At 33.2% G+C, this 22,921-nt stretch overlaps 1 protein-coding gene across 1 annotated transcript in view; it reads right to left on the bottom strand.

The window, feature by feature from the left end:
* Positions 1–22,813, bottom strand: part of LOC125646419 (FAS-associated factor 2-like) — a 27,981-nt gene extending 5,168 nt beyond the window's left edge. The window contains exons 1-11 of the mRNA XM_048872680.2: positions 22,514–22,813; positions 15,412–15,480; positions 12,748–12,866; positions 10,756–10,871; positions 10,283–10,312; positions 9,569–9,669; positions 7,980–8,065; positions 4,898–4,989; positions 3,680–3,778; positions 3,264–3,342; positions 2,693–2,774 (exon numbers count right to left, since the gene is read on the bottom strand). Of these exons, the coding sequence (XP_048728637.1) occupies positions 2,693–2,774; positions 3,264–3,342; positions 3,680–3,778; positions 4,898–4,989; positions 7,980–8,065; positions 9,569–9,669; positions 10,283–10,312; positions 10,756–10,871; positions 12,748–12,866; positions 15,412–15,480; positions 22,514–22,579 (939 nt within the window). The 5' untranslated portion in view covers positions 22,580–22,813. The remainder of the gene's footprint in view (positions 1–2,692; positions 2,775–3,263; positions 3,343–3,679; positions 3,779–4,897; positions 4,990–7,979; positions 8,066–9,568; positions 9,670–10,282; positions 10,313–10,755; positions 10,872–12,747; positions 12,867–15,411; positions 15,481–22,513) is intronic.
* Positions 22,814–22,921: the final 108 nt, after the last annotated feature.

The raw sequence follows: 22,921 nt of genomic DNA, 5'->3' as shown, positions 1-22,921 counted from the left end.
GGGGAAGATGATTTTTCTTGGGTGAATAAATCTTCATAACTCCCTCACTATCATGCAATAAATTGTTTATTATACCAAAACATAGCAAGATTACAAATATGCATTTGAAATTGGAGTTTGCTCATCTAATAGTATACATTGTACTGAGCTGAGATTGCTCTAATGGTAACACCGCACCGTCAACGTATTAGAAGGTACAAACAACGAAACACAGTGATATGATAACCAGTTTTTGTATTTCCATTCTCCTTGAATGTTGATTTACTTGCTTGTTTTTGTATCAACCAAAACCAGGCGATTTAACTGTGTATCAGAGACTTATTGTGACATCACAATAAACTTTGTCTACCTTGACGTTAAATTTATGGAAAGTGCACGAGGCTGCCCAAGGGGTGAAATATGATGTGGAGATATGATGTTTGAGAGGGAGATATGAAGTTTTATCATCCCTGGCATGTGACTGTCTAGACCAATCAGATTATGTGTTGCATAGAATTCTCATACTGAGATATAATAAATTTATTTGTATGCTTGAAATCACAAGTTGTGACAGTGTCAATTGCAATACCAAAATGAGGCGACAGTGACCTACTTTTGGGTTATGACAAACATTGCCTCCCCCTCCCCAAAGATGCATCAACTGACCAAGGTTAATGTAGCAACAACCACGCTCGCTAGGTGGCGCGTCATGTTCTATTTTTATTTCTACAGGAAAAGTGGGACAAGGTTCCACCCTGTTTTTTACAGGCTAGTATGGATAAACCTAGAGCCTACGAATGATGCGAAGTTGATCGTTCGGATCTAAAATAGCTATATTTAGCGAATCTCACGTGATTAGGCACATTCCAGAAAATCCCTTCGAGATTGAAGTGGTTAAGCAGAGCGAGTATATGTAAACATTGACTTCACGGTGAAATACGCAACAAAGAGTGACATATCAATAAATTTTATGCATGAATAAATTATACTGAGGTCAAGCATGGACGATAATTGCCAGTGTTCATATAGTTTTTGATTGATTTAGATATCCAAGGAAAGATAACTCCCATTATCACCGTACACACAACATACCGGAAGTATACAATAATACAATGTTTATACATTTCTGAATGATGAGTGAATCTTTATTTTCATCAGAATCTTTTCCATCACACTCACAGACTAGGTCCCCATACCCCTACCAGTGTCAATATGTGACTGATAGTAGTGCGGTATTTAATTTGATATAGTCTAGAGGAAATTCGAAATATGGTAGTGACATTTTCTTCCTCACTGAATTAGCTGGATTTTTAGCGTTTAAAAGTGGGGTATGGACTGGGGGTTTAAAATGCTATTTGCCAAATTTTCAACAATATTAATTACAAGGCAAGGCAAATTTAAAAGGGGTCATAAGCTACAGATGATACAATTTTCACTTGCAAGTTGTACTGCCACTAGTTACACTTAATTAGTGACTTACTTACAGATAAATAAAGTAACTTACAGACAAATATTTTATTTATTTATCTATCATTTTATTTTTTTTAAAATATCATGGTTTGTACTTGAAGAGTCATCGCAATAAAGGGACATTAATTATTAGTGTTACAAAAAAATTTGATCATGCAGTTTTTAAATTTCCGAATTTTGAAAAAATAAAAATAAATAAATAATAAACATTTCAACCATTCATTCTCAGACAGATTCTGATACCACTCAGCCCCCCGACTGGCCAGAGAGTTCTGCTTCTGTCAGTTCTGATGCAACTCAGCCCCCAGACTGGCCAAAGAGTCCAGTGTTTCGGTAAATTCTGATAATGATGCAACTCAGCCCCCCCCCCCCTTCCTGACAGCTCTACCAGGAGTTCAAGGAAAAGACTTGCTGATGTTTAATAAATCAGTTTTCCTATTAATTTTACTTTTGCTCCTGTTCATCAGTTCATTAGGCTATGGCCCAATCTGATTAAATTTAAGAGCTTTGATCTGCTCCGTATACCTCTTCCTTTCCTGTATCTGTGAAGTCCAGAGGTGAGATATATTCTTTCCAAAACAACTAAGAATGTTCATGGAACAATTCAGTATCATTTGTTTTCCTTTTATGTTGTATGCCTTATTTCAAGAAATAACTTTGGGTCACTTTTTAATGTGAAATGGAACATTTTCCGTTTTTGACAACCTGACGGTAGGGGTGTTTAAGACACTATACCTCATTTTCTGTAAGGAAGTGGAGTAAAAGGAATTCAGATTTGGATTCAGCATACTCAAAATTGGTAATTACACCTGATTTTTATTCTTTTGGGTAATTTTTAAAAAATGGGTGGTGGTTGCTAGTTAATGGTCCTGAGCTTCACAATGTGAAAGATCTAGATAATTTTATATGTATAGCCATAAAATCCCAAATGAGGCCATAATGACCTCTTTTGTTTGTGACACACCTACTAAGATGTTTAATTGGTCTGTGAGTACTGCGTAACATTTCGTTATATAAATTGCTAGATCACCACAAGTAAAACTCCTTAGGATGCACCTATAAGTCAAACATAAGATTGACTCGGACTTAGACGAGAGTATATCCAGTACAAACTCCTTAGGATGCACCTATAAGTCAAATATAAGATTGACTCGGAATTAGACGAGAGTATATCCTGAACATAATTTTTCTTGGTCAGCTCTCGGGGATTTTAAACATAAGATTGACTTGGACATAGACATACTTTTTCTTGGTCAGCTCTCAGGGATTCTAAATAGGCTGCATCCTGTTCCCTCCTCAGCGTCTGAGTAAAATTTCTTTCTTCCCTGTAGAAGACTTTCATGTATGTACGATGTAACAAAACCAATTCATGTAAAACATATCAGAATCCAAATATCATCTTAGAACATTTTTTATCACATTTGCTCCTTTATCTATTGGATATCACCTATTACATAAATTATAATTATTTCCCCACACCGTTTGTGACGTCACAAACAAACGTCAATTCTACATAGTTTGTTTACAAAATGTCAGGAAGCAAAATTCCAAACAATATAATAGCGTAAATAAATAACCGGTGTGTGTGTGTTGTTCACGTGATAAAAAGAATATTCCCTTGGTGTTTGTGGTTTGATATGATTGGGGATCGAAAACACACAACTCATTGAATGTAAATCCTATCAAACCACAAGAGATCCCATATATAAAGCTTTGGGAATGTCACTATAAAGCAATTGCCTGGGAGGGGGGGGGTGTATCAATAGTTACTGCCTTCCTGCAGCATGAATACTATCTGCTGCACCTGTACTCACCTATCAGCACGTGCTGCTATTAAAGATGCCTCATTATCCTGCATAATTCTGTCTAATTTTTCAATTAGTTCCAATGGACCTGCAAGTAAAACAATGTGAAAATAATTTGCCAATAACATCCTTCAAACATGAAATATCACCCAAAATAAAAAGCACCTACAGTGTATCCGATGATTAAAACTTCTCAATGCTAGTTACAAGTGTAAACAATTAAACTGCAGAATCAATAGAAAATACAAGTGAAATACAAATCTGTAGCATTTGTATAATACCAGAATCCTTTAGATGTAAAGTACAGAGCAAAGGTACAAATGTAATTTGAACCAACAACCTTAGCCATTCAAAGGAAGTATAAACCACCTTGTGCCTGTGCTTATTGAGTCGAGCTTGGAGTGGAGGATTTTTGAATGACTAACCTATAGGTCCCTCTATGCGTGCTACCACTGTCATTCTGTTTTGCCTTAGGACTATCAATGCAAGAAAGGGATATGTGTTTTCTTTCAATGCCCTTGACACTGAAAAATAAGGTATCTAAAATTAAAGTACATGCATCATTAATGTTAGTGTTTTTCACATACAATGTACTATACAGATATAAAGTGCACTGGATTGAGTTATTTATCATGTTAAGTCTGATATCAAAGGAATCTACGATATGATGAGTTATCTAATTCAGATTGGGAAATTCCCACGATGTTTCAAATGTTTTCGCCTTTGATATCTTTACAAATTGCAATGAAATCCATTTCCTCATGAATATGTCACAGTAGTGAACAAAGTGTGTATGAATATAGATAAATACTAGTATTATAGTATTTCAATTATAAGGACTGGAAATCCCGATAGAAATGAATTTCAAAGTAGAATATAATTATGAAAAATAAATTTCATTTTTGAAAATACATGACTGTGTATGGACTGCTTCTTTTAAAATACATGTACATGTATTTATTATACAGGTGACTTGAGATGAATTAAACAGTGACATTGATTTCTCAAAGAAAGATAATATGGTACCAATTTCCACCCAAAGAAACTACATTGTAGTAAATTTACCCTTAAGTTTTTGAACTTCTGCTTTCTAAAAAATCCCTGACCTCTTGTAGTTAAAATTCTAGTTCTGTCACACATATTTAATTTCATCCTTGAAGTACCAGTTTGATATGAAATTGAATGGCATGACAATCTGATTAAAATCAGCTCCTCGATCTGCTCCTTTATTTTGCTGTTGTCGCTAAATGATGCGACAAAAAAAAAAATAAAGGTGCGGATCGAGGAGCTGATTTTAATCAGAATGAATGGCATGAATTCTTCATGCAGGTCTTGTAAATTGTTTACAAATACATCTACATGTGAAACTGCACCGTATGCACAACAAATTTACTGTTATTTATGATGATTAATTACAACTGATGATTAAAGTAATAAATCTAGTAAGACACCTTAGACATTTAAAATTTTGAAGCATGTCACACATTTATGTTGACTAAATCATAACCTACATAATGAAAATGAATATCTACTGCACATGTACAATTATAACAGACAAAGTGACAATCATAGGCCTCCCACAGCTTTGATGCAGTGCTCGAATAACTTGACTGTTAATTGTCCATGGATTCATAATACATTACCTCTAAATCCCTCCGGACTATTTGTATTGCATGCCCAAAACAGCAGCCTCGTGTTCATGAAATTGATTACTTCTTGATTGCCTAAAGTGTTCCTGTTCAAAATAATCACACATGTACAATGCTGACGAATACTGTATATCATGTAGAACTCTGAGCAAGGATCCCATTCTTGCATTCATACAAGGGTGTTGGGATACTGCCTAAGACTTTTGAAATTTTTATGCAGCATTGTGTTACTTGCTTTACATTTTGGTAGCTCAGTCATGCAGAACTTTATACACCAGTTCAATTCCTGCTCAACTTCCTCCGACTCTTGTAGCATAGCTTATACTCACCAAGTTACTGAGCATCCCTAAGCACAGTCAGACTTTGCCCCAAAACATTAGTACTTAGCTTGTAGCTGACTACCACCTGGCAGAATAGTGCATCTTACTGTCCTGGATTAGGGGAGGAACATTAAAGGTATAGATTTTCTACTGTTCTGTTTCGCTTCCAAAAGTACCTTGTGTAGCTGAGTTTGTTCCATTGCCAAATATGTTTTGTTTCTTAATCCAGCACTACGTGTAAATTTCAGTCTTACAGGCAGAACATGTATGAACATGACATTCCCACATGGAGAGTTATTAAATATTACTAGGGAATATAATAAGTATCAGAGATTTGTCAAAAATAAATTTTTCACCATTTTTTCCCGCAAACATCACACAAGTTTTGCATCCCTCCTAAATAACCATACTGTATGAATCAAACAATGTCACAGATCATGTTAAACAAGAGGCCCACAGGCCTTATCGGTCACCTGAATACTAGTGAAAAAATTTCACTACTTTCATGGGCTATGAAATCTAGAACAAATTTCCTGTTCTGAATATCTAAGCTAAATTCTAATATTCGGCAACAGCATAAAACAAGATGTGTTCTTAAAACTTCACTGCCCTCAAAATTGCATACACTGATGAAAGGTTTTAAATAATAGGTGCATTAACATTAACACATCAAAAGATATAACTAATTTGGACTCATCCTAAAGTCATAACCCTGGGTTATGATCGAAATTCACCATTTTTTGTACATCCTTTTCTGCTATTCCTAAGTATGCATTTAGATTTTATACAGTATCAGCAAACTTACACATAAAATACTATATACTAAGTTTGGCCCCACCCTGGGGTCAGAACCCTTACTCCAGGGATCATCAAATTTACAATTTTGGCAAAAGACTACCTGCTCTATCCATTTAGTTTCAATTTAGTATCAATAGCACTAAAGAAGATGTTATCTAAATGCTTTACACATAAACAGTATATAACAAGTTTGGCCCCGCCCTGGGGTCAAAACTCTCTAACCCTGGGATCATGAAATTTACACTTTTAGTAGAGGCCTTCCTGCTCCCATCACCATGCATTTTGTTTTTCTTAGTACATGTGTGCAGTTCTTAAGAAGATTCTTGAAAATTGGTCAATTTTGGGCAGTTTTTGCCCCACCCCTAAGGCCCCATGGGTGCAGGAATCCTGAAATATACAATTTATGTCCCCCTTGTTCCAAAGATGCTTCATACCAAATTTGAAAAGAATTGGAATAATAGTTATCAAGAAGAAATTAAATACAGTAAAATATCTCTATCTCGAAGTCCCGGACGTGCCTGTATGCTTACTTTAAGTTTACTGATGTCCAGGCTCGACTGGAATGTAGTTATTGCGTTGTAATGAAAGAACCTATCACGTAAAAAAAACAAAAAAAATGGATTTGAAAAAAAACAAACCTTTAAATGTTTATTAAATAAATTTTCGTGTTTTCTCTGTACTAGTTTTAATGATGAAGCGTGTATTATTAAGAGCATTACTTCAAGCGTACTTCGACGATTCTGTGCGTTTATCTAACCCACATGTTAATGATAGAGCGTGTGTCATTCAAAACACCATCCCTGGAATCGGGTGTGTTAGGTCATAATTGGCGGTGAACTTTAGCCGTATTGTTGAAGGCTTCACAAATCACCCAAGCTGATGAACCATTTATTGCGACCTGGGTCTACTCGGAAAAGGCGAGCGTGGATTAGCGGTCATTAATTATAATTGATGAAGCCGCGGGTGTGAAAGTGTGACTTAACAACGCCAGGTATAGTAAGCAGAGCTGAAAATTGACTGCACTTCGAGTCAAACCAGGTGAATTTAGGGTATGGGACCTTGAAAATACTTCGACATAAGCGGAGTATTCGAGATTACTGTGTTCGAAATATCAGAAGTTTTTTAAATCATTTATATAGGGAAAACGGCCGGGACCGGTGGTCGACTTCGACTCAAGCGGGGTATTCGAGATAAACCATATTCGAGATACAGATATTTTACTGTATGTCTATTGTTCACACATTTAATAACTGACCATTTTGGCCCCACTCTGATACCAAAACCCTTACCCCTGGGATCATCAAATTTATAATTTTGGTAAAGGACTACCTGCTTTTTCTAAATATCTATTTAGTTTCAATATAATATCAACAGCACTAAAGAAGATGTTATCTAAGTGTTTTACACATAAATACTATATAATAAGTTTGCCCCCCCCCCCCCCCCCCTGGGTCAGAACTCCTACCCCGGGGATCATGAAATTTATAATTTTGGTAGAGGCCTTCCTGCTCTCCATCACCATGCATTTAGTTTTTCTTACTTATGTGTGGTTCTTGAGAAGAAGATTTTTGAAAAATGGTCAATTTTGGACAGTTTTTGCCCCGCCCCTAAGGCCCCAGGGGTGCTGGAGTCCTGAAATTTACACTTTATGTCCCCCTTGTCCCAAAGATGCTTCATACCAAATTTAAAAAGAATTGGACACGTAGTTATCAAGAAGAAGTAAAAAATGTTCAATTGTTAACGCACGACGACGGACAACAACCAATTGCAATAGATAAATGAGGTACACAATATTAGGTGTACGATCAAGCATAAATTACTTACAGTAAAAAAAAGAGCAAATCATTTTAACATGCAAAATATGAATGTATTAAACAGGAAATTGTGGATTAGTAGAGAAAGTGATAAGGAAACATCTGCGTGAATTTAAATGGAGGACAAATTCTACAACGACTTACCTACAAAAGTCAGTCGTATCTTGGTGATCATCACCATGGAGATAGACACATAAGAACCGTAACTCTCTTTTGGCATCATTCAGAGCCTGAAAAATAAATACATGTATAATTGACAAGTAAATTCAATACAGGCCAAAAAACACATTCCTGCACTCACACTTCCGGATACTTGTACAGATCAATACTTACAGGTATAATTCACAAACACAAGTTTTTTAAATCTACACGAAAATATCCTCAATATACAGGTATATACTGAAGGGAATGTTCAGTTTTTCAATAACAATATACATATATTAATACAAGAGGCCCAAGAGCCACATCGCTCACCTGAGTCATCTTGGCTCATATTTAAAAAAATTTCCCTATATATTTGTATCCAAAATCCCCCCTTGTGACCCCATCCTGCCCCTGGGGGGCATGATTTGAACAAACTGAAATCTGACATATGTCAGAAAGCTTTCATGTAAATATCAGCTTTTCTGGCCCAGTGGTTCTTGAGAAGAAGATTTTTAAAGATTTTTCCTATATATTTGCATGTAAAACTTTGATCCCCTATTGTGGCCCCATCCAACCCCCAGGGGCCATGATTTGAACAAACTTGAATCTGCACTATGTCAGGAAGCTTTCATGTAAATTTCAGCTTTTCTGGCCCAGTGGTTCTTGAGAAGAAGATTTTTAAGGATTTTTCCTATTTATTTGTATGTAAAACTGTGATCCCCTATTGTGGCCCCATCCAACCCCCAGGGGCCATGATTTGAACAAACTTGAATCTGCATTATGTCAGGAAACTTTCATGTAAATCTCAGCTTTTCTGGATCAGTGGTTCTTGGGAAGAAAATTTTAAAAAGATTTTTCCTATATATTTGTATGTAAAACTTTGATCCCCTATTGTGGCCCCATCATACCCCCGGGGGCCATGATTTGAACAAACTTGAATCTGTACTATGTCAGGAAGCTTTCATGTAAATTTCAGCTTTTCTGGCCCAGTGGTTTTTGAGGAGAAGATTTTTAAATGACCCCACCCTATTTTTGCATTTTTGTGATTTCTCCCCTTTGAAAGGGACATGGCCCTTCATTTGAACAATCTTGAAAGCCCTTCACCCAAGGATGCTTTGTGGCAAGTTTGGTTGAAATTGGCCCAGCAGTTCTTGAGAAGAAGTCGAAAATGTGAAAAGTTTATGACGACGACAGACAACGGACAAATTTTGATCAGAAAAGCTCACTTGAGCCTTTGGCTCAGGTGAGCTAATAATGGCATCAAAAACCCTTGCTTGTAGGTGCTTCTGTAGTAAATCTGGAAATTAACCTCAAAAGTAAATTTACAGGTACCATGATTGACGTGATAAGCCATCACTATGACTAACCACAGGCAATTATATCACTTGAGTTTGAATTTAATATTAAAGATTTTATAATCCTTTAATAGTAAATTCCAATCCAAGTGATACAATTGCCTGTGTGACTAACGCACTCAATGGAGCTTTCCTTTCTTCCATTTATAAGGCAACTGAGATAATTCTAAAGCTTCAGGCAATGGCAATGCAAAAATGATTTCAACTTCATAAATTTCATCATTTCAAACTTACCTGACTGTATGAGCCTTGGTAAAATGTGGGGTGCGGGGTGCCTAACATCTCATCATAGTTTGCTATAAATCTTGTTATATCCCCTATAGGGTCTGTTACATCTTTGAGAGAAAAATAAAGTTTATGTACAAATGAAATTAATATAACAAAAAGACAAGCACTAAGACAAAAGTTGGGCTCAAGACTTGACGAGTGCACAAAAATCTGAGAAAACTTTGACAAATATTAATTGTATATTATTCATTTCATTGCAAATCAAAATCACACATCAAAACCATTTCTCATAGCCACCCCCCCCCCCCTCCCGGAAACAAGTGTACTACTATGCATTAAAATTCAATGAATCAATGGCCTTTCCACTGAAACTTATGATGCCACCTCTTGAATATAATATTCAGATAAAATACAAAACATACGCACAAAAAACAACAACCATTTTTGAAATATCGAGGACAAAAAAAAAATTGAATAGGACTGATATGAATAAGTCAGTAACATCACAGAATAGTTTTACTGACAGAAATTTTTTTAATCTGTAAAAAGGACCATGCTGATTACTTGAAAACAAAGGAATGAGCTCAAAACAAATTCCTGTGAACAGTAATGCTTATTCAGTATAACAGATGAAACAACCCTCACAGATAGACCTTTGTAGTGTTTATAGAATGATCAGAATTAAAGTTACATGACTGAAAAACTTCATCTAAAACTTACTTCTTCTGGGGTCTGGACGAATTAGCCGAACTACAAAAGATCAATAAATAAATAATGTGACTAACTGTAAAATAGTACATTAAATTTTAAATCATCAACTGTATCATAAATGATATTCAATTCTGAACATCAAAATTTCTGGGAAGAATCTCCCAAGCTTTTATTTCAATTCAGTCTCAAACTAAACTTTTCTTAACTAGACTAAAATTCAATATACATTAATCTTTCCTAACTGGACTAAAATCCAATACGGGGCTCATCTTCCCTATCTAGACTAAAATCCAATACTGGGCTCATCTTTCCTGACTAGACTAAAATCCAATACTGGGCCCATCTTTCCTAACTATACACAGGCTCAAACACATCCACATATTCATCATGGTCTCGAAATCCCTGAAAATATTGTGCAAGGATAATAAACTTTCATTGCACAAAACAAATTCTAAAATTTTTCATACAGACATAATACTTACCAGTAAATCTGATCAAATCTAATAGAGAAGTGTAAACTAATCGAAATGGAAAGAAGACAACATGGTACAACCACTGGAAAATGCCTTGAGGAGGAGGTCTGGACACTGTGAAAACTCTACAAAACACAAAAATAACTGCTATCAAATAAAACAATGTATATACATGTATATATATACATGTAAATCAGATTTAGTCTACCATATATAACAAGTACCGTAAAACATGTTTATAGCTAAGCGTGAATTCATTATACACGTATTCAGTTCAACAGTGTTTGCATTGTTTATACAACAAAGATACATTAAATGTCTCAGATGATGTATATAGTGAATAGTATGTAATTTGGTCATAGTAACAATCTTTAAGTTTTTCAAATAACTGAATAATGCTTGTATGTATTAAGAAACAAGAGGCCCATGGACCACATTGCTCACCTGAGTCACCTTGGCCATGCCATTGTTCAGCTGTTGGGATTTTTAAATGATTTTTTTTATCAATCTTTATTCCCATGACAAATTTTGACCCCATATTGTGGCCCCAACCTAGCCCGAAAGGATCACAACATAACTGAAATTGATGGGTGTTAGGTAATTGGCATTATTATCGAGGGTAAACCCTATAAAATTGGTGAAAATCAGTGGCATATGGCATTATGTGGGGTTGGCATTTTAAAGGGGGTGTTAACGTGGGAGGAAATCTATTCTTTAGAATTTTCAGGCAATAAGCATTCAGGTATTATAATGGGGGGGGGGGGGGGGGGGGGGGGGGGGGGGGGGGGGGGGACAACACTGTATACAAGATATGAAAGATCTACCTTAAATAGTTCAGGAGATACGAAATAGGAAAGTTTTTAATTTTAAGTAGGTCAGACTTCCAGGTCTAGGTCACAAGATCACATACAACATTGCATCACATGAAATGTCTTTTATAAAAAAAATGTATATTCAAAATATGAAAGTCCTAGCTTAAATAGTTCAAGAGATTTTTTATAAGATTTTCCCCATATATCAGCTGAGCACTTAACATTTTGATCCCCCATAGTGGCCACACCCTACCACCGGAGACCATGAATTGCACAAACTTGGATTTTCTCTGTTAGAAAGCTTTCATGTAAATTTGAACTTTTTTTGGCCTAGTGGGTTTTTAGAAGAAGATTGTCAAAGATTTCCCTATGTACTCGAATGTAAACTTTGATCCCCCATTGTGAGCCCACCCTACCCCTGGGGGCCATGATTTGAACAAACTTAAATCTAATCTATATCAGAAAGCTTTCATGTAAGTTTCTACTTTTCTGGCCCAGTGGTTATTGAGAAGATTTTTAAAGATTTTCTCTATATACCCGCATGTAAAACTTTGATCCCCCTATTGTGGCCCATCCTACCCGGGGATCATATTTGAACAAACTTTAATCTGCACTACGTCAGGAAGCTTTCATATAATTTTGAACTTTTCTGGCCCAGTGGTTCTTGAGAAGATTTTAAAAAAGATTTTCCCTATATATTTGCATGTAAAACTTTGATCCCCTATTGTGGCCCCACCCTACCCCCTGAGGTCATGATTTAAACAAACTTGAATCTGCTCTATATCAGGAAGCTTTCATGCAAGTTTAAACTTTTCTGGCCCAGTGGTTCCTCAGAAGATTTTTAAATGATCTTTTTTTGCATTTGCGTGATTATCACCCCTTTGAAGGGAGCATGGCTTTTCATTTGAACAAACTTGAATCTCCTTTACCCATGAATGATGTTTACCAAGTTTGACTGAAATTGGCCCAGTGGTTCTGGAGAAGAAGGTGAAAGTGTGAAAGGTTTACAGACAGACGATGGACAACCGGTGATCTAAATAGCTCACTTGAGTTTTCAGCTTAGGTGAGCTAAAAAATCATTCAAACCTGATATTCTTTATAAGCCAATATTCATCAAATATTAACCATTGAGACAATTTGCTATTATTGTATTTGACCTTTAATAAAAGCTATGTTTAGGTGTATATACCTTTGATCAGTGGGTTGAAAATTCATTGAGGGTTCTCTTGGTTCATTATTGACAGCCTCAGGTTGACTGAAGACATTTGGTGCTCCTTCTCTCTTGTTAAATGTGTCCTGTACTGCAATCTAAAAAACAAATGTAGAAAAATTAAAATGTGTAATTGTAGGGCTGAAATGATAAACCCCATTCATGATATGTAGTGTGATGAATTGATATCTATCCATCCATTTATTATAATCAAAAGCTCTACATTCAAAAATTTATATCAAAATGACATTGACACAGAAAAGAATATTATTGATTTCAAATTAAAGTTTTAATAATTTCTTTATCTTTAAACATACATTCACATAACAAGAGGCCCACAGGCCTTACTGGTCACCTGAGTACTAGTTAAAAGTATCACTTGTCCCAAGGGCTATGGAATCTAGGAAAAAAAATTCCTATTCTGAATATCTGAGCTAAATTCTAATATTCAGCAACAGCATAAACAAGATGTGTTCTGAAAACTTCAATGCCCACAAGAGTGCATATACTGATGAAAGGCTTTGCATAATATAATAGATATGTATTTAAAACAATACGACTAATTTGGACCCATCCTAGAGTCAAAACCCTAGGGTTACGAAATTCACTATTTTTTCCTTTTCTGCTATTCCTATATATATGCATTTAGATTTTATACTGTATCAGCAAAGTTGAAGAAGTCCTTAAAATTATTAAGACAATAATCATTGTAATAATTTTGGACTACCCTGATACCAAATACCTACCCCTGGGATCAAGAAATTTATGATTTTGGTAGATGACTACCTGTTCTTTCTAAATATCCATTTAGTATGAATAGCACTAAAGAAGATGTTATTTAAGTGTTTTACACATAAACATTATAAACTAAGTTTGGCCCCACCCTAGAGTCAGAACCCCTACCCCAGGGATCATGAAATTTACAATTTTGGTTGAGGCCTTTCTGCTCTACATCATTGTGTCTATGCATTTAGTTTTTCTTACAGATGTGCAGGTGTAGAGAAGAAGATTTTTGAAAATTAGTCAATTTTTGCTCTGCCCTAGGGCTCCGTGAGTCCTAAAATTTATAATTTATGTCCTCCTTGTCCTAAAGATGCTTCATACCAAATTTGAAAAAAATTGGACTGGTAGTTATCAAGAAGAAAATAAAAATGTTCAATTGTTAACGCATGACGACAGACGACAACAAATTGCAATAGGTCATCAGAGATTACTCAGGTGAATAATTACTTCCATACATCTAATTCTTCCAAGCATGACATGTATTATCTCTATTTTGTTAATTTGATGTCTTAACTGCTGCAAATCATTCAAAATCAATCCCAATATTTTGAAAGACTTTTAACTTATTTCAGCAATGCAAAACACTGATTTAAAACTAGACTTTAAAAAGTGCATCATTTATAAGTGATACATACATGTAATATGCCTATCTGGAACCACAAGATATGCATATCATTCTATGTTTGCATGTTTGAATTCACAAGCTATGACACTTCATTGCAATTCCAAAATAAGGCCACATTGACCTACTTTTGGATTGTGACAGATATACCAACTGATCAAGTTTGATGGTCATAGGCCTAACAGTGATCAGGACATAATCTGAGTATGCATAACCATAAAATTTGGCATTTGTAACTATTAAAGCCTTTTATTTTGATATGTGTCAGGAAAAATAAACTAAACAGGAAATTTTATATTCATGGAAATGTACTGACAAGAGTTTTGTTTTTTGATATCACCATTTTTTCTCAATGAGTATGCTGCTACCCTATAGTTGTGATATTTACTTTGTTACATTTAACCCTTTAGTTTTGAACAAGTTTTTCCTCGAAATTATGGCTAGACTTGATCAATGGTGATCGTTTTCTCTGTAGTCGATACTGTTAATAAATATGCATCCGTGCATTTAAATCCCGACCCTTGAAGAGTTTGTAAGTTTTCGCACATTCCAATCCCAAACAATTTAATTATGTGGCTAGTATCTGGGATATAAGTAAGGATTTTGCAATTGGAAATGAGACTGAAATTCAACCCTGGACAGTGCAGTGGAAAATGAGGAAACAGCAACCTACATTTTGTTTCCGACACTGTCCTCCAAAGATGCATCCAGTGACCAAATTTAATGGTCCTACCAATCACAGTATAAAAGATATGATCCATACACGATTTGAGTATGTATAACCATTAAATTCCAAAAAGTTAGTGAGCTATTTTGGGTTCACAACATCCCCCCCCCCCTAAAGATGAAACAGCTGACCTGATAGACCTGTCTTAGGCCTCACAGTGTTCAAAATATGATCTAGAGGTAATATGAATATGTATAGCCATAACATTCCATAAGGAGGCCACAGTGATCTATTTTTGGGTTGCCATACACTTTCTCTCCACTATGTATTAACTGACTAAGTTTGATAATTTTAAGCCTCAGTGTGTAAGACACCATCCAGACATAAAAAAGCAAACACACCAACAGACAGACCGACAGACGGAAAAGCCTATACCATAATACAGCCCTTCATAAGACAGGCATATGAAACTACACTGCATAATGAATATAGAATAATACAAATTCATTTATGGATAACAAATTCCATTTGAGTATGAACAATTTTATTTTTTCATTAATGAATGATTTACCTCTATGTCCCAGTTATGCTGTTGAAGAATCTCTCTGCACCTGTCAATATCTTCAATTCCAGTCAGGTCCTAAACAATTATCAAAAAAATGTTATCAAATTTCATCACAACGTGATACTCCTAACTGATTATCGATCCTTAGCATTTACTTTATTCAACATCTATGGTTCCCTTTTGGATAATGTCAGCATCTCATAGGAACAGGGGCTAAGCCCAATTTGGGCCTGAACTCTGTAATACCACAAATAGATCTATATTACAAAATTCCGGCCCCAAACGGGCTTAATCCCTGTGGGTAAGTGGATTAACTTAAACCTTTAACTCTATAGATAGCAGTTGATCCAACATAGGATGAAGGGGTTATCCGAGATGCATGAGCTGTCCCTACAGTAGGCTATAAAATGAGAGGGGAACAGCTGTTTAAAACCAACTAGGATATTCATGCAGCTCATCCTTGTGACCTACTCAAAATTGTTTTTTTCTAATAAAGAACAATTATCTATTCTATAATGTCATAGTATACTATAATGTCATAGTATACTACAATGTCATAGTATCTATAATGTCATAGTATCTATAATGTCATAGTATCTATAATGTCATAGTATCTATAATGTCATAGTATACTACAATGTCATAGTATCTATAATGTCATAGTATCTATAATGTCATAGTATCTATAATGTCATAGTATCTATAATGTCATAGTATCTATAATGTCATAGTATACTACAATGTCATAGTATCTATAATGTCATAGTATCTATAATGTCATAGTATCTATAATGTCATAGTATACTACAATGTCATAGTATCTATAATGTCATAGTATCTATAATGTCATAGTATACTACAATGTCATAGTATCTATAATGTCATAGTATCTATAATGTCATAGTATACTACAATGTCATAGTATCTATAATGTCATAGTATCTATAATGTCATAGTATACTACAATGTCATAGTATCTATAATGTGATAGTATCTATAATGTTATAATATCTATAATGTCATAGTATCTATAATGTCATAGTATACTACAATGTCATAGTATACTACAATGTCATAGTATCTATAATGTCATAGTATACTATAATGTCATAGTATCTATAATGTCATAGTATACTACAATGTCATAGTATCTATAATGTCATAGTATCTATAATGTCATAGTATACTATAATGTCATAGTATCTATAATGTCATAGTATCTATAATGTCATAGTATCTATAATGTCATAGTATCTATAATGTCATAGTATACTACAATGTCATAGTATACTATAATGTCATAGTATCTATAATGTCATAGTATCTATAATGTCATAGTATACTACAATGTCATAGTATCTATAATGTCATAGTATCTATAATGTCATAGTATCTATAATGTCATAGTATACTACAATGTCATAGTATCTATAATGTCATAGTATCTATAATGTCATAGTATACTACAATGTCATAGTATATATAATGTCATAGTATCTATAATGTCATAGTATACTATAATGTCATAGTATCTATAATGTCATAGTATCTATAATGTCATAGTATACTACAATGTCATAGTATACTACAATGTCATAGTATCTATAATGTCATAGTATCTATAATGTCATAGTATCTATAATGTCATAGTATCTATAATGTTATAATATCTATAATGTCATAGTATCTATAATGTCATAGTATCTATAATGTGATAGTATCTATAATGTCATAGTATACTACAATGTCATAGTATACTACAATGTCATAGTATACTACAATGTCATAGTATCTATAATGTCATAGTATCTATAATGTCATAGTATCTATAATGTCATAGTATCTATAATGTCATAGTATCTATAATGTCATAGTATCTATAATGTCATAGTATACTACAATGTCATAGTATCTATAATGTCATAGTATCTATAATGTCATAGTATACTACAATGTCATAGTATCTATAATGTCATAGTATACTATAATGTCATAGTATCTATAATGTCATAGTATCTATAATGTCATAGTATACTACAATGTCATAGTATACTACAATGTCATAGTATACTACAATGTCATAGTATACTACAATGTCATAGTATCTATAATGTCATAGTATCTATAATGTCATAGTATACTATAATGTCATAGTATACTACAATGTCATAGTATCTATAATGTCATAGTATCTATAATGTCATAGTATCTATAATGTCATAGTATACTACAATGTCATAGTATCTATAATGTCATAGTATACTACAATGTCATAGTATCTATAATGTCATAGTATCTATAATGTCATAGTATCTATAATGTCATAGTATCTATAATGTCATAGTATCTATAATGTCATAGTATCTATAATGTCATAGTATCTATAATGTCATAGTATACTACAATGTCATAGTATCTATAATGTCATAGTATACTACAATGTCATAGTATCTATAATGTCATAGTATCTATAATGTCATAGTATACTATAATGTCATAGTATACTATAATGTCATAGTATACTATAATGTCATAGTATCTATAATGTCATAGTATACTATAATGTCATAGTATCTATAATGTCATAGTATACTACAATGTCATAGTATACTACAATGTCATAGTATACTACAATGTCATAGTATCTATAATGTCATAGTATACTATAATGTCATAGTATCTATAATGTCATAGTATACTATAATGTCATAGTATCTATAATGTCATAGTATACTACAATGTCATAGTATCTATAATGTCATAGTATCTATAATGTCATAGTATCTATAATGTCATAGTATACTACAATGTCATAGTATCTATAATGTCATAGTATCTATAATGTCATAGTATCTATAATGTCATAGTATACTATAATGTCATAGTATCTATAATGTCATAGTATACTACAATGTCATAGTATACTACAATGTCATAGTATCTATAATGTCATAGTATCTATAATGTCATAGTATCTATAATGTCATAGTATACTATAATGTCATAGTATCTATAATGTCATAGTATACTACAATGTCATAGTATACTACAATGTCATAGTATCTATAATGTCATAGTATACTATAATGTCATAGTATCTATAATGTCATAGTATACTATAATGTCATAGTATCTATAATGTCATAGTATACTACAATGTCATAGTATACTATTCATAGTATACTATAATGTCATAGTATCTATAATGTCATAGTATACTATAATGTCATAGTATCTATAATGTCATAGTATACTACAATGTCATAGTATCTATAATGTCATAGTATCTATAATTTCATAGTATCTATAATGTCATAGTATACTATAATGTCATAGTATACTATAATGTCATAGTATCTATAATGTCATAGTATCTATAATGTCATAGTATCTATAATGTCATAGTATACTACAATGTCATAGTATCTATAATGTCATAGTATACTACAATGTCATAGTATCTATAATGTCATAGTATCTATAATGTCATAGTATACTATAATGTCATAGTATCTATAATGTCATAGTATCTATAATGTCATAGTATACTATAATGTCATAGTATCTATAATGTCATAGTATCTATAATGTCATAGTATCTATAATGTCATAGTATACTACAATGTCATAGTATCTATAATGTCATAGTATCTATAATGTCATAGTATACTATAATGTCATAGTATCTATAATGTCATAGTATCTATAATGTCATAGTATCTATAATGTCATAGTATCTATAATGTCATAGTATCTATAATGTCATAGTATCTATAATGTCATAGTATCTATAATGTCATAGTATCTATAATGTCATAGTATCTATAATGTCATAGTATCTATAATGTCATAGTATCTATAATGTCATAGTATCTATAATGTCATAGTATCTATAATGTCATAGTATACTACAATGTCATAGTATCTATAATGTGATAGTATCTATAATGTTATAATATCTATAATGTCATAGTATACTACAATGTAGTTATGTGATGGAAATCACTTTCATTTTATTCAGGTATAAAATGTCACAGAATGTCCTGAATATGATAATGAAAGGATTAAATCTCAGCACTATGCAATTAACAAAAATTAGGAGTTTGTGCACACATACACACGGTCACATGTGCAATAGGCACGATATAAACAATATTATACATAAGGATGGCCCATAAAGGCTTATTTCCAAAGAGATCCTAATGTTATAATTCCAAATAGGTTGATAATAAAAAATTACAAGGAAAAAACTAAACACAGGAATTTAGGCAAGTACACAATTCAGATGTTGAAGTTATGCATTTTATATATATATAGATAATGACTACTGTACGTATAAAATACGGAAAATATAAAATTATACAAGCCGTTTACGGTAAATATGTAAAATTATATAAGCCGTTTACAGTAACAAGACTACAACAATTGGGCAGAATTTCTAGTTTAATACATTATATTTGTCAAGGATAATCTTTCAATGGTGAGTTTAACGAGATTTACGAACAAAACTTGTTTCCCCTCTTTTTAATTAGTCTGACAATTACCATAATTCTGGATTTTGGTGGATATATTTAGTTTGCCTGTTTTTAAATGACAAAATTGCTCAATGTAAATAAAGTGCCATTTCCTTCTTCCCTCTGCATGATGTGTCTTAGGGGTTTTATAACATTGGCAATTCTACATGATGTGTCTTAGGGGTTTTATAACATTGGCAATTGAGATACTTTTTCCTGTAAATATTATGTGTCTTAGGGGTTTTATAACACTGGCAATTCAGAGAATTTTTCCTGTAAATATTACGAGTGATTATGTATCGATGTTTATGATTAGTTCTAGGGTTAAAATAAAAAGTTAATGTGAAGGAAAAATCTTATTTAGCATTTAATTTTGTAAACGATTCAAAATAAGATTGCGTCAATTGAGTAATTAGGGGTTTAGGTACAAATTCAGAGAATGAAATAATCTTAAACATCGTAATTCTTTTTTTCCATAACCTTGTGCTCAATCATGCAAATGTTGCTTACAAAAGGGGCTGCCTTTAAACAGTGTACATAAGTAACTCAGAAAAAATCTAATGGACCAGCAGGGCTGACCACATCTGCCAGCCCTGCTATAAACCAGAAAACAGAAATGATGCTTGAAATAAATACTGTATATTCTTTTTCATTTAAGCTGCAAATTAAAAGTTAACACACAATAATACTAAATTAAATATTCCGAACTAATTTTATTCAATGTTCATTTCCTGAAAAATCAACTAAATTTGATAAATCTGAGTCATAATGATTAATCAGAGTTATTCACATCATGATTGCCATCTTTGGGCCTAAATTTGACTGATCTTCAGCAACTTCATTGTCACATCATCAACAGACATTGCCTCCACAATCTACATTTCAAAGTGACGTAGCTGGTCGAATGACTTGTGTGACCAAGGCTAAATTTTACGTTCACTAAAACACTTATAATTAATAACAGATTTGATTCATCGTTAAAAATTCTTTAATAACTAATAAAAGTAAAAATAATCATAACACTGAACCTCATTTAAATTGAAAACGAATAGGATTCTAGGTCAAATCAACACATCCAAGCAGTTGGATGCTAAGTAAAATTTGTACATCCTCTTTCAACTTAATACATCTCGGGCGTGTGGACAGACTCCAATTCCATACACTACCTTTAAAACTAAAAACTTGTTTAAATCCTACACTTGTTTTGTCCAGATTTTAACATATTAAAGTCATGTAATTGTTGCTTGTAAAGATCACTGGAAACTTTTAAATAATATAGTTGCTTTGTTTGCATCAAATGCAAGTGATGAATAATCATGAGATTATGTAATACTTGACATAAAAAAAATTCCTAAACAAGGCAAGAAAGGATTTTTAGGTTATTATCCATAATGATCAGTCTTCATCTACTCCATTTAATTTCACACAAACGTTTTGACAGGGGGCTTGAATTATGTTTATTTATTGCACAATTTTTGATCATCTTTTTAAAAATTATATTTTCTGATCACTAATGTGATTTAATCAGGTCCAGTCCAAAGACTATTTCTACCTACGTAGCTATAATAAAGCTATTTAAACCTACTCCAGAAAGCTATTTTTACCTACTTTTTCTTTTACTTGCATTTCGTGTCCAAATGCAGGAACGGCGCAATATAGTGTGTACCAAATTTCTTGATTCACTTACACTGACGATGAATGCCACAAAAATATTGGACAAAAAATTATTACTTTCTAACCTTTTAAATTTGCATCAATACCTGCACCCAGTTCCATTTTCTAGGAGCTTAGGATCAAAGCTACGTGATAAAAAGTCTAGAATGTCTTACAAATCTGTATTGATTTTAAAGTCTACCTTAATGCATTTTGACATTAAAGGTTTTTGGGGTGAATTTTCATGCATTTCCTCTGCATTCTCCACCCTTGTAAAGTATTCAAATTTACACTCCGAATTTTGCGTGCACAACATGATACATTAAATGACTGACCAGTTTAAAAGATGCGCCTTAATCATTATTTATTTATATTTTCAAAAACAGGTAACAGTAGGTAGAAGTAGCTACTTTAAGTAGGTTTAAATACCTAGGTAGCTATTAATAGCTACGTAGGTAGAAATAGTCTTTGGACTGGACTGGACCTGTTAACTATTAGTGCTGTAATAGTACACTACTTTTCAGCAGTATCCTGTTTAGATGCCATTTCTATGAGACCGGTACACTAGATTTCAGAATAGTTCCGAGTAGATGGCACACATTGTAACATTGAATTAAACAAAGGCACAGGTAGATTAGAGATTCGTGAATGTAAATTACTATTTAAAAAAAATCTCCGAGGTCATTATTAACTTTTTACCATTCAATTACTTTTATGGGAAATGAATGCGCCATGAGACTGCAGATTTTCTATCCGTGTAACGCTGTTTTATTGTCTGCATTATCCATATCACCAAAAGCGTACAGGGACTCTTACAGCTGTCTCACGTAGTATCCACACAGTTTGTGCGAAAGCTTCTAAGAGAGACCGATTATCCTTTTAGAAAATTATATCAATCAATCAAAAAACGCATATGTGCTATAAAATATGGACTTATATACCTGAAAATGAAGAAGCTTCTCTGTTTGATCTTGAGAAAGATCCACATCTCCATTCTCTTCTGCCATGATAATGTGTATATATTGCAACTTCCTGTCAAAAAGGCGTATAGCGAATTAATCCATTTTTGTGCTCAAAACATTTTACATGTGAAATTATTCGTGTTTAAAAGATATTACATGAAATTTTAATATAGACATTGCTACATTCAATGCTTAACTCGCAATTAGCAGTTTTAAAATTAATAATTGAAATCCTTCCGGCACAAATGTATTTCAATATTCCTGGAATTACCCTGTCCCAATCCTCAGGGGTTTCGTATTTTCAGATTTTACTGCACGTGTCCACCAAATGTATAGAAAAATTAAGAAATATATTCTGATTACTTGTTTAAATTGATTATAAAAGCA

The sequence above is a fragment of the Ostrea edulis genome, chromosome 6 (assembly GCF_947568905.1).
Source record: "Ostrea edulis chromosome 6, xbOstEdul1.1, whole genome shotgun sequence".
NCBI classification, from domain to species: Eukaryota; Metazoa; Mollusca; class Bivalvia; order Ostreida; family Ostreidae; genus Ostrea; species Ostrea edulis.
The sequence above is the reverse complement of the archived record's forward strand: the minus strand, read 5'-3'. Positions and strand labels throughout refer to the sequence as shown.